The 11,666-nt window shown below is 43.4% G+C and overlaps 1 protein-coding gene across 1 annotated transcript; it reads left to right on the top strand.

Moving 5' to 3' along the window:
• The first annotated feature begins 10,496 nt into the window (after positions 1–10,496).
• On the top strand, positions 10,497–10,943 carry LOC128054528 (angiogenin-1-like). Its single transcript, XM_052647158.1, has one exon. The coding sequence runs from the start codon at positions 10,497–10,499 to the stop codon at positions 10,941–10,943; it is 447 nt and encodes a 148-aa protein (XP_052503118.1).
• Positions 10,944–11,666: the final 723 nt, after the last annotated feature.

Genomic DNA, 11,666 nt, shown 5'->3' with positions numbered 1-11,666 from the left:
TCCTGGGTCTTCTTAAAATGAGGTCAGCCATTGCCCAGGGTATCTGAGAAAAGAAAGATGGGTGTCTGCTGTTCCTGATTGAAGAAGACCTCATTACCTAACCCGCCTGGGTTGTTCAGTGGTCTCTGGGCTTTAGCTACTTTAGGAGGCCCAACCCCTACCACCACTGACCCTTCTTCCCCCTAGAGCAAGCCCCAGTGGCCCCACCCTCACATCAGGGATAGCCACTTGTGCCAGCTCTTCTGGTGGCTTATCACAGGGGCATTAATTGTGACCAGAATGCCTGTGTGAAAGGTAACAGCTGGTAAGAGAGGAGGGCAGGGCCCCTGAGGGATCTAGGGACGTCAAATCTGCACTATCCCCCGGAGCCAGATACCTGTCTTCTGAGAAGAGCTAAGCAAGTAAATCATAAAGTATGATTAAGACCCAAGTGCTGAGAATTCTCCCCAACAGGTGCAACCTCTAGAGTCATAATATAAACCAGACCTTGAGAAGAACTCCAGGAGAAGTGAGGATGGAGTCATTATGAAGCAACAAGAAGAAAGGGGTGGAGTGTGGGGAAATCAGGGAAGGGTTCAGAGCAAAGATTTCTTTGGAGAGAGTTTTAAGCATAAATAGGGTCCCCCTGCCTCCAATTAGGGGTAGAGGATAGGCAATTCAGAGAGAAAAAAAGGCCAGAGACATTACACACATATGGCAGAGCACTGCATGTTTAGAAAATTTCAAGTTTCTCTGTGGCACCAGGAATAACACAGAAATAAAAAGCAGGCCTTGGGAGATGTCTCTTGAGTATCATGCAAAACATTTCTATTTATTAAAAAAATACATAGACAGTTACCTTGAACTCAAGGATAGACAAGACACAAGCAATGGAAAGAACCTTCCTGCTGGCATCCCATTATACACCTGAGAAGAATGAGGGTCAGGGTGGACCCAAGGTCAGACACTTGTGTCTTGGTGCAGAAGCAAAAGCCAGTGTCAGATCCCCAACTCCCCAGGGCAGAGTTCTCACTACACAGTGTTGCCTGGTGTGCCGTGCATGGGGAACTGACCCTGGGGATGGACCCCCCCAAAGGGCTTCAATTTCTCATTGTGAAACCATCCCCTTCTTCCTCTAGCCTTGGATTTCCCCCTTCTACCTCTTTCTGCTGTGCCCTGTGGTGGGAGAAGGCTTTGCTGCTCACCCCACCTGTTGAGTTAGGGGCCTGGGAACTCATACTTGGGTAACATCAGGGGCACTTATATCAGAGCAGCTAGAGTGAGGAGCAAGGAGACAGGGTGAGGAGACAGGGCAACCTGTTTAGGAGGAAGGCTGCTAGTCCAAACAGTACCCCTCCCTCCCTTTAAAAGGCACCAAGGAAGCAAGGTCTCGAAAAAAGTCATTTGCTTAGAAATTTCTTGAGTCACCCATCTTCCATCTTCTGCTTTCTTCCTGGTGTTAATCACTAGGACAGTTCCAACCAGTCAAACACTGCTTTTTTCTCCACAGGTGGGGATATAGTCAAGAGACAAGCCACAGGGGTGGGGAAGTCAAGGCAGGCATCTAAGATGGAGAGAGTCAGCCTTATGGAGTTTAGGAGACAACTCTCACAACTACTTAAGTGGAGTCTTTTAAGGAGTCACTAGGTTAAGCCTCTTGACCTACTGGCTGATCTGCTTTGAGCTTTGCATTTAACGGTCTCAATGCCTTCCTTCATTGCAATCTGATCTGGCTTGTGTTCTTGCTTCCTGAATATTAATTTCATTCTCCAGAAAGGCTAATCCTTAATCCCCCTCTGCTTTTTTGGTTCTGCTGCAATCTCAACTTTTGTCAATGTGTGTAAATTTATGTATACACAGCTCTTCGATGTGTTCACTCAAAGAGTCTGGTAACAGCAACATCCCAAGAGTGACAAGCATGATTAGCTTTTAGGCAGAACTTGGCTTTTATTTAAATACCATGTACTATCCTTAAAAGAGCCTTGGAGAAATGGCTCCCCGAAGAAATGGCTGCCCTCAGGGCTGGGACAAGGAGCACAGAAGAGGAGACTAGAATATCTTTAACCAGAAAGCAAGAAAATACCCAAACAATGATGGGAACATCAAAAGGACACAGAAGTCAGTTTAAGGGGCTCCCAATGGCCAAAACTGTGACAATTTGAGCAGCAAGATAATAATGAAAAAGATTATACAAACAACTAAAAAAGTGAGAAACCATGAGGCTACACTGATACAATAAACGAATAAGTTGATAATTTGATAAAGGACAGGATATCGGCATAGTTTCAAAATAGAGTAAGTCTCCTACATAAGAAGGAGTTCTATTCTGAGAGCATGTTTGTAAGTCCTCTTTTTCATTAGTCCAGAAAAGTTAGCTGAGAAAGGCAACTGACACAACCTGCTATGTAGTACTACGCTATAACAGGTTTACAATACTTTTCACACAAATTAATATAAAAATAAAGAAATTTTAATCTTACAGTGCAGTACCTTGAAAAGTAGAGTAGCACAGTACAACAGCTGGCATAGGAGGGCTGGCGTCGAGTGAACAGACGAGAAGAGTCACTAACTAGAGGAGGGAGAGGAGGCGGGAGTGGTTCAGCTGAAGGATCATCAGCAATAGGAGATGGAGGGCAGGCTGCAGTTTCACTCACACTTGGCATTGATGGCACAAGTTCTGGTTCCTTGCTGGATTCAATTCTACCTGTTGTTCAGCCATCAGTCGTGTCCGACTCTTTGCGACCCCATGGACTGCAGCATGCCAGGCTTCCCTGCCATTCACCATCTCCTGGAGCTTGCTCAAACTCATGTCCATTGAGTCGATGATGCCATCCAACCATCTTGTCTTCTGTCATCCCCTTCTCCTCCTGCCTTCAATCTTTCCCAGCATCAGGGTCTTTTCTAATGAGTTAGCTTTTTGCATCAGGTAGCCGAAGTATTGGAGCTTCAATTCTACCTACCCTCTTGTAAAAATGATCCAGTGATGTCTGGGTAGGACCCTTATACTCTCATTTTAAATGACACAGTAGCACTGGATTGCATTCTGAACAGTTTCTGCAAGCTTTGTGTGTCTTCCTATGTTCTGGTCCTGTGGCTCAAAAACAAACAGTGCCTCCTCAAGTAAAGAAAATCCCCTTGCCATTTCTCGTGTCATGAATCTCATCAGTTCTTCAGTTACTTCTTCCTCTTGTATCTCTTTGTCCTTTCTCTGGGCCTCCAATCCCATCAGGTCTTCATTAGTAGCCTCCTTGTGTTGCACAGCACGGAGTTCGGTGAAATTATCCTCTTGCGGATCTAAGTCCAGCTTCTCACTGAGAGTCACTAAGTCACTGAAGACCTCTTTGGACTCTTCATTCACCTTCTCAAACCCACGAATTGTGAACAAACTGTAGGCAAAGGTGCTTCCAAACCCCATTCTCAGTAACATTGGAACCTCATGCCAAGCAAAGTCAAAATTTTTTATGGCCTTGTAGATATTATTGTCCTTCCAAAATTGGCACAAGGTTGTTCATGATTTGCCACTTGCCTTTACTGCTTGATGAAAAATATGACATAAATAATATTTCCAGAAAGTCAGTATATCTCCCTAGTCTTTACGTTGGATGAGCAATGTAGTATTCAGAGGCAGATGCACTACTTTGATGTTGAGATGAAAGTCAGCCATGAATAGGGGGTGTCTGGGAGCACTGCTGAGCAGCAAATGAATGTTGAGTGGGATATCCTTCTCCAAGCAATACTTCTCTACCTCTAGGATAAAGTGATGGAAAAACCAGTCCTGGAAAATGGTTTGCATAACCCAGGTTTTGAGGTTAGTTTCACATACAACAGGAAGAGTACCCTTGGCTATATTCTTAAGGGCTCTTGTGTTCTCTGAATGGTAAACTAAGAAAGATTCAGCTTCATATCCCTGGGAGCACTGCCAACAAACAACAGAGCTAGCCTATCGTTTGCTGTTTTATACCCTGGCATCAAACTTCTCCTCCTTAATAACTTCATCTGGCATCCTCTTCCAGTACAGTCCCAGCTGTGTGGTTTGTAATGGTTGAAAACTTTCCAAAACTCAATTTTTCAGTTTATATTTAAAAAGTGATGCACAATTAATTAAAATAGGTGCTCCTCTCAAACAGGGTGTTTGCTCAGAAGAGGAAATTGAGTGTTTGGACGCCTTGTTGGATGCCAGTAGAGGCCCTACATCCTGCTACTTCTCTTTGGTTCTGTTAAAAACCAAAATTCAACTGAGTAAATTTGAAGATTTTATTGGTTTTGTTGAATCATTGATGAAAGGGGCAGCATCTCATCTAGTATATAGGAGAGGTGCTCCGAGGAGCCTGCAGTGGAAGGGTTTTATAGGCAGAAACTGGACAAAGCAAAAGTTATTAGTAAAAAAAGAGAAAGGATTCTTTCCGTCAAGGTTCCCCTGCTGTTTGATTTCAGAGTTTCCTCATAAGAAGAACTGACTTACATAATACCTGCCTCACGTAGTTCTACTGAAGGTTAAATATATGAGCTTTTCATAGAATGCAAGGTAACACTGATTACTGTAATTATTATGATCATGTCAAGTGCATTTGTTTTACTGGTAGGTAGCATGTCTTTCGCTAATGCCTAAAATACAGGGAGACTGAAAATGTAGAGGTGGGTGGACAACAAGAGAAGGTTGGTAATTTTTAACAAGATAGCAGTGCCCTAGATCCAATACCAGTGAAGGTGGTTGCTGGGGGTCTGCGAGACAGCTGGCCTCCTGCTCCTACCTGTTACGGTCTTTACAGACCAGGACCTGGGGACTGAAGTCGACGAAGAGGGACGTGGGGGACCCAAGTCTCGAGTGAAACAAGGGTGCTTCATTTGTAACAGCATATACTTATATATTTTCATACAAGGAAGCTTTAAGTAGCAAAAATAAAGTTGAGCAAAAACAAAACCAGATGAATAACAATCGTCACAGGGCCAGAAGACAATCCATATTCTGAGTAATAGGGACATGACTGAATAGTTTACAGTAAAGTAAAAGGTCACTGAAGGGAATCCACGCATGCGCTGTCCCATGACCTCAGTCCTGAGAACTGTGTGCAGCTCTGCTCGTTCCTGTTTTCCAGGAACTGATAAGGAACAGAGGGCCCTTGAGAAACAGCACACAAAGGGAGGAAACAACATATAGGATTCCTTAAAGTTGAACGTCCCCTGACACTACCTGATATTTGAAACCATAGGATCTGAAAGTGATCCTGGTACCCTTGGGTCCACTTTCTATGCAGGCAACATAGCCATTTTGTGAGTGGATACAAGTCAGTGTTGCATTGATGGTGGAGTTAGACAATTTTACAACAAAATATCGGGTGCTCACAGTTAGTCGTTTGTGGACAGGTAAAGAAGAAAGGAAACAGAAGCCCAGGATAAGGGTATTTCTGAAGGTTAATGCTGGGAGGTTGAGGTCAGGTGCAGGGTGCTAACAGCTGTCACATAACCTTCTCTGGAAGTGCTTTCCTGGTTCTATAAAACCTACTTAGAACCTGTTCATGAGACCAAATTCTGTGGGTAAACAGAAAGTACAGTGGAGCAGCATCCTCCTGGGGGACCCCATCTTCTCTGCAGGCTTTTGCAAGGCAGTTCTTGGAGCTGGCCCAAGAAACAACATCTTTGGGATCCAGATCATTGCATGGGAATAATAAAACCTCAATCCTGTCTTGGGCAGGAATAACAATACAGGGATGTCAGAAAAAGCCAACTTGGGGACAAAAGGCCACATTTATCAAGTTTTGCCTCCTAGAACAAATCTCTAGTCCATTCAAGTGAGTTAATATTTGACCCAATTGGGCCCAAGGAAGAGGGGAATGACTCTCCGTGTTTTGTCCAAGAGTAGTGTCCTTGGTTTGTGTGTCTCTGACAAGACTGAGGATTTTCAGATCTAGTCTCTCCACCCTGTCCATCTGATCACTGTATGATCAGAACCGGGAGGGGCCTCCAGGTTCACTCAGCTGGAATCCGTCTCCAGGAACAAACAGTTGGAACCCCTCTGCAGTTGGAAGGAAACTTCTAGATTTTTATAAGATCCTTCCATCTGGGTAATCTATTGTTTTATATATGTTTGTTTGTTTATATGCTATTTCTAGATGTCCATCCATCTCAATGAACCTATTTCCCCACCCTTTTAAAGCCTCTGGGACCAAGCTCATGAATTCAGAAGAAAATGAATTAGGTTCCAAAGTCTAAAATGAAAACAGATTTCTTTAGGGGATATTCTATATGCAAGGACACTGCTCTTGGACTAAAAGCAAACTAGTGCAGCTAGGAGCAAGCGGAGGTTTAGGAGAGATTCCTAAATTGTGATAAAATCCCCAAAGAAGGTGAGACAGGTGCTGAAGGCATCTGGAAGACCCCACCCCACCCCAGACACAGACAGTGTATGTGGCTTAACAAGGAAAAACAGAAGTATATTTTTAGCTGTTTTCTTTCTTTCCTTTTTAATATTTATTATTTATTTGGCTGCACTGGGTCTTAGCATGGGAGATCATCCATCCTTGTTTTTAGCTACAGCATGGCAGATCTTTTTTTTTTTTTTTTTTAGTTGCCGCATGTAGGATCGTTAGCTGTAGCATGAGGGATCTACTTCCCTGACCAGGGATGGAACCCAGCCCCTGCACTGGGCGCTTGGACTCTTAGCCACTGGACCATCAGGGAAGTCCTAGCACTGTTTTCTTAGAACATGCATGCGTGTGTGCTCAGTCTTATCTCCTTCCCTGCTATTTACTTTCTTTTAGAAAGTTTTGGGGGAATTCCGTTTCAGTCCAAGTGTTTAGGAGTTTTTGCTTTTCACCCCCAAGGATGTAGGTTCATTCCTTTGTCAGGGAACTAAGATCCCACAAATCATACAGTGCCAACAAAAAAAAAGGGAGAGAAAAGTTCTTGGATGCTCTTTGAAAACAAAGTAAGTGGAACACATCCAAAGTTCAAAGGAAGGTACACTGGCTGTAGTTACTCATAATCCTATGTCAAGGTAATTTTTCGGTGCATAAAGTTTGATGAATCTGTTGAGTACAAAATATTGCCTGTGGGGAGAGGAAGAGAATGTTAATTTTTATAAAGACCAAGGGATTGGTTTGAGACACAGGATAAAGTTAGTCTAAAGAACATTTGGAACAAATTCCACTGACAATTAAGTGCTTGGGTCTAGAAGGACCTGACGATTATGTGCTTGGGTCTAGAAGGATCTGTCTAAATGAGTCTGACAATCCTTGACCAAACGTGAGGCCCTGCACTTTTGGCCTATGCAGATTCTGTACCATAAATATTCTGTCCTTGTTTGTTTTCTTCCCACAAATATTCTGTACCACAAATATTCTGTCTCTTATTTGTTTTTTCCCAATTCCATTTTACCTTCCTTTTTGGGAAATTTAGAATTGCAAACATGAGTGTGGAAGGTGTGAGTGGGGGAGCAGATGTTAAATAGGTGGCCATGGTGCATGTTTGCTAGGGTTTGGTTTCTGGATGTCTCAGGGAGTCATGATCAGAACACATGCATGCTGAGTCGCTTCAGTCGTGTCAGACTCTTTGCAACCCCATGGACTGTAGCCCCTCCAGCTTCTCTGCCCATGGGATTCTCCAGGCAAGAATACTGAAATGGGTTGCCTTGCCCTCCTCCAGGGGATCTTCCCAACCGAGGAATCTAACCTCAGTCTTCTGAGGCTACTACATTGCAGGCAGATTCTTTACCACTGAGCTACTGGGGAAGCCCCTAAGATTGCAATGCTGCTAAGTTGCTTCAGTTGTGTCCAACTCTGTTTGACCCCAGAAATGGCAGCCCACCAGGCTCCCCCGTCCCTGGGATTCTCCAGGCAATAACACTGAAATTGGTTGCCATTTCCTTCTCCAGTGCGTGAAAGTGAAAACTGAAAGTGAAGTCGCTCAGTGGTGTCTGACTCTTCATGACCCCATGGACTGCAGCCCACCAGGCTCCTCCGTCCATGGGATTTTCCAGGCAAGAGTACTGGAGTGGGGTGCTATTCCCTTCTCCGATAAGCCTGAGCAAAATTTTGCTGAATTGTTACAGGATGAATGTGCAAATTTTGTACGTCAGAAATAAAGATGTACCTTCCCAGACTGGAACATGAGGACCTTCAACCTCCCAACAAACAAGTGCCTTTTTAGGGAGCCAACCCTGAGGTAGGGTCAGCACCTTAACTAGAGGTGAAGAGGGCTGGGCTTACACACTGCACCTTAAAGGATGATGCACACCAGTGAGACTGGGCTCAGATCACCCTGACATCTCTTTCTTTCAGCTGGTGCCTGTGACACCAACTAAATCTATACAAACTTATCTTTACAATTCCATGCTCACTGGACTTTTGCTAGTGAAACTAGAATGGCTCCCTTATGCTTAAAGAGAGCCATGGAATTTCAAACTTTCATAGCAAGCAACTCTCATTTCATAGATAAGTTTATACCTGGAGAGGAAAATGACATCAGTCATTAAAACATCTATTACTGAGGGTCTGCTGTGAGGCAGGCAGTATGATTCAAGGTGAATAATATATGTCTAAAGCATAAAGTGTTTGGACAGAGACTGTTGCTGAGCCTGCCAGCTCACACCCCTTTCTGTGATCAGCGATATCCCCTGTACAATACTGACTCCTACAAGGACCCACCGTTTCCTCTAAGCGAGGGAGACAACATTTCGCTGCCACCTAATGACTCTTTTGGGTACAACCAGCTCAGGTTCTACTAGAGTTTTGAACTCTGGGATTTCGGCCTCTGTTCACAGTGTGACCATTAAGGATACTTCCACCCTTGACAGTCTGCCATTCTACAACTGCTTTTGATGTTAAAAGGCAATATTTTATCCATTGCAGAGCAAGAGACTTAACTGATTACAATTGGAGAAAAGTATCTTCCCAAAAAGTAGGAAGGAAATACACACCCAGGAGACTGCAACACCCTGTAAACGTAAAGAGCTTGGTGCGTGGGGAGCAGGCAGCCCAGCAGCTGTGGTGGAGCAGTGGCCCTGTAGGACGGCGTGTCATTCGTTTAGGTGTGACTCTCCCAGTCGTCTGCCACTTTCTTGCTAACCTCCCCAAATTATTTTTGCTGATTCTATTACAAATGATACTGTTGTGTGCTTAATGGAAAACTTTTCAGGGACTATTTCAATATTGAGGAATGACCAAATAATTTCTAGCATATAATCTGGTAATTTTTTGGCAATATACCAAATTTGTCTATAGCATGATAAACAGATAAAGATCAATGCCAGATGCTGATTAGAAAGGGAGGTCATTTCACTCAGCCTGTCACGTGGCTTCCCATGTAAACTGCAGAACCCCAAATGCTCTTATATTTCTAGAGTCACAATTGTACTCCCAGGACTGTTTAGCATCATGACAGGCTTAGTGCTACAACCGATGGCCTCTTTAAGAGCTACGAAAGTATTTAATACGAAAATAAGTTTACTGACTTACACACAAGAAAAGCACAATATAAAAATTAATAATTTAATGTCCATGACACTATATCATTTATCTTTCAATTTAGGATTCATAAAGATTATAGTATATCTAAGGATAAATTTAAGGTCAAACTTTCATCCCATTATAAGAATTTTGCTGCATGTGTGATTGCCAAGAAATCATGAAAAAGTGAAAGTGAAAATCGCGCAGTCATGTCCAACTCTTTGAGACCCCATAAACTGTAGCCCACCAATATCCTCTGTCCATGGAATTCTCCAAGCGAGAATACCAGAATGGGTTGCCATTTCCTTCTCCAGGGGATCTTCCCAACCCAGGGATCAAGCCCGGGTCTCCTACGTTGCAGGCAGACGCTTTACTAACTGAGCCACCAGGGAAGCCTACTTCTTGGGGAATTGGGTCTGCTTACTTTCACCTCAGGGTGAAACTGCTCTCGCTTCTCTTCTCACAGTCAACTGATGGGTTGACTTGTTCGGGGATGCTGTCTTCACCAGTCCTCTCTGATAGCCCTTCCCTGGGCTCAAGGTTCCCTGAAAGTCCTTCTTCTTAGCTCTCAGAGTACACCTTGCTGTCTCTTCGCAGTGGATTGGCACTCTCATCCTTTCCCCATGGGTGCTACATCCTGGATTAGCGAGGCACTGGATGTGTCTTTAATGGTCTTGGTGTTCTGGGACCCAGCACAGTGCCTGGTACCCAACAGCGGCTTATGTAGTGCTTGGTATTAAATTAGTTAATAAATGAATTAAGGAATGTGAGTGGATTTTGAATTGCAACAACTGATAGAAAGGTAAATTCTCAGTGATCCTCCGGGATAAGAAACAGTGGTTGTACTTGGAAGTTGTATTCAGGAAATGTTCTTATAGATGTTCCAAAGGAATCAGTTGAGAAGACATACGAGACTACTGAGGAAAGGAAAAGGAAAAAATATATCTAGTGACAGAGATTCATGACACCCTGCCAGAGAGAAAAATCCTTGTCCTTTCAGCCTAATTTGGCAATTCTGTTCTGTGCCCCTATTACATCTCCTTTTGCCCTTGGCAGGAGCCTTTGTTGGAAGAGATGGTGACGGTCCTGAGCCCCCTGTTTTTGCTCTTCATGCTGGGACTGAGTCTGACCCCACTGACCCTGGCTAAAGATGACCGCAGATACAAACACTTCCTGACACAGCACTATGATCGCAGTCCAAAGGGCCGGGATAACAAATACTGTGAAATGATGATGGAGAAACGACACCTGACCAAACCTTGCAAAGACATCAACACCTTTGTTCATGGCAACAAGAATGACATCAAGGACATCTGTAAAGATAAGAATGGAAAACCTTACAGAGGCAATCTCAGAATAAGCAAGTCTAAATTCCAGGTTACCATTTGCAAGCATAAAGGAGGGTCCACCCGGCCTCCATGCCATTACAAAGCCACCAAAGACTACAGAGTCATCGTTATCCACTGTGAAAAGGGCTTGCCCGTCCACTTTGATGAGTCCTTTGTCCCTCCACGCAAGTAGTCCAGAGCTGGCTCTGCCTTCCTTCATAGCATTTCCCCCTTACATTGCAGCAACATTCATTGCTAGGAATCCAGAAAATGAGCTGCTGACCTTTTCTTTTCTGCTTTAGAATATACTTCATTAATAAAAATGTCTCTGAGCCTTCTCACTGATTCTTGGTCTATTGATCTTTCTCCATTTCCCCTGTTCAATTGAAAGGGTTGGATGGGAAAGCAATGCCTGTCTTCTTGTCAGTCAGTTCCTGATCAGGCATTCAAGGAGTGGACTTTACTTTTCTGTGAAGGTAAAAATGTTAAATTCATCTTACAGAGATTGTTGGGAAAATTCCAAGGCTTAAGACCCCTAAACAGAATTTTTAGGAGAAGCAAATTGTTTTTGCTCTCACCTAATAATTATTTTCACAAATGTTAAGCCTTAGGAAGAAGGGTTTAGTACTAAATATCAACAGATTAATTACACTTTCTTTCCCTCTTTCTCTCTCTCACACACACACACAAACACACCCACCCACACATTATTTGGTAATCCTGCATAAATAACAAAACCCATTCAGGGTAGCCACCTCTTACCTTAAGTAGAAAATAATTTGATATTGTTTTGACTGGAAAACTCCCAAGATATTCTCATGATTATTTTATATAAAGATAAAAGACTGATAACTACATTATTTTATCTTTAATATTTTATTAACTGTTATCTAGCAACTCAGGTCTTGGGAAGGTC

Source organism: Budorcas taxicolor, chromosome 10 (assembly GCF_023091745.1).
Source record: "Budorcas taxicolor isolate Tak-1 chromosome 10, Takin1.1, whole genome shotgun sequence".
Classification (NCBI taxonomy): domain Eukaryota; kingdom Metazoa; phylum Chordata; class Mammalia; order Artiodactyla; family Bovidae; genus Budorcas; species Budorcas taxicolor.
The sequence above is the reverse complement of the archived record's forward strand: the minus strand, read 5'-3'. Positions and strand labels throughout refer to the sequence as shown.

What these genes read in the sequence shown, in the direction of transcription:
- LOC128054528 (XM_052647158.1), top strand. Translation starts at nt 10,497, where the DNA reads ATGGTGACGGTCCTGAGCCCCCTGTTTTTGCTCTTCATGCTGGGACTG.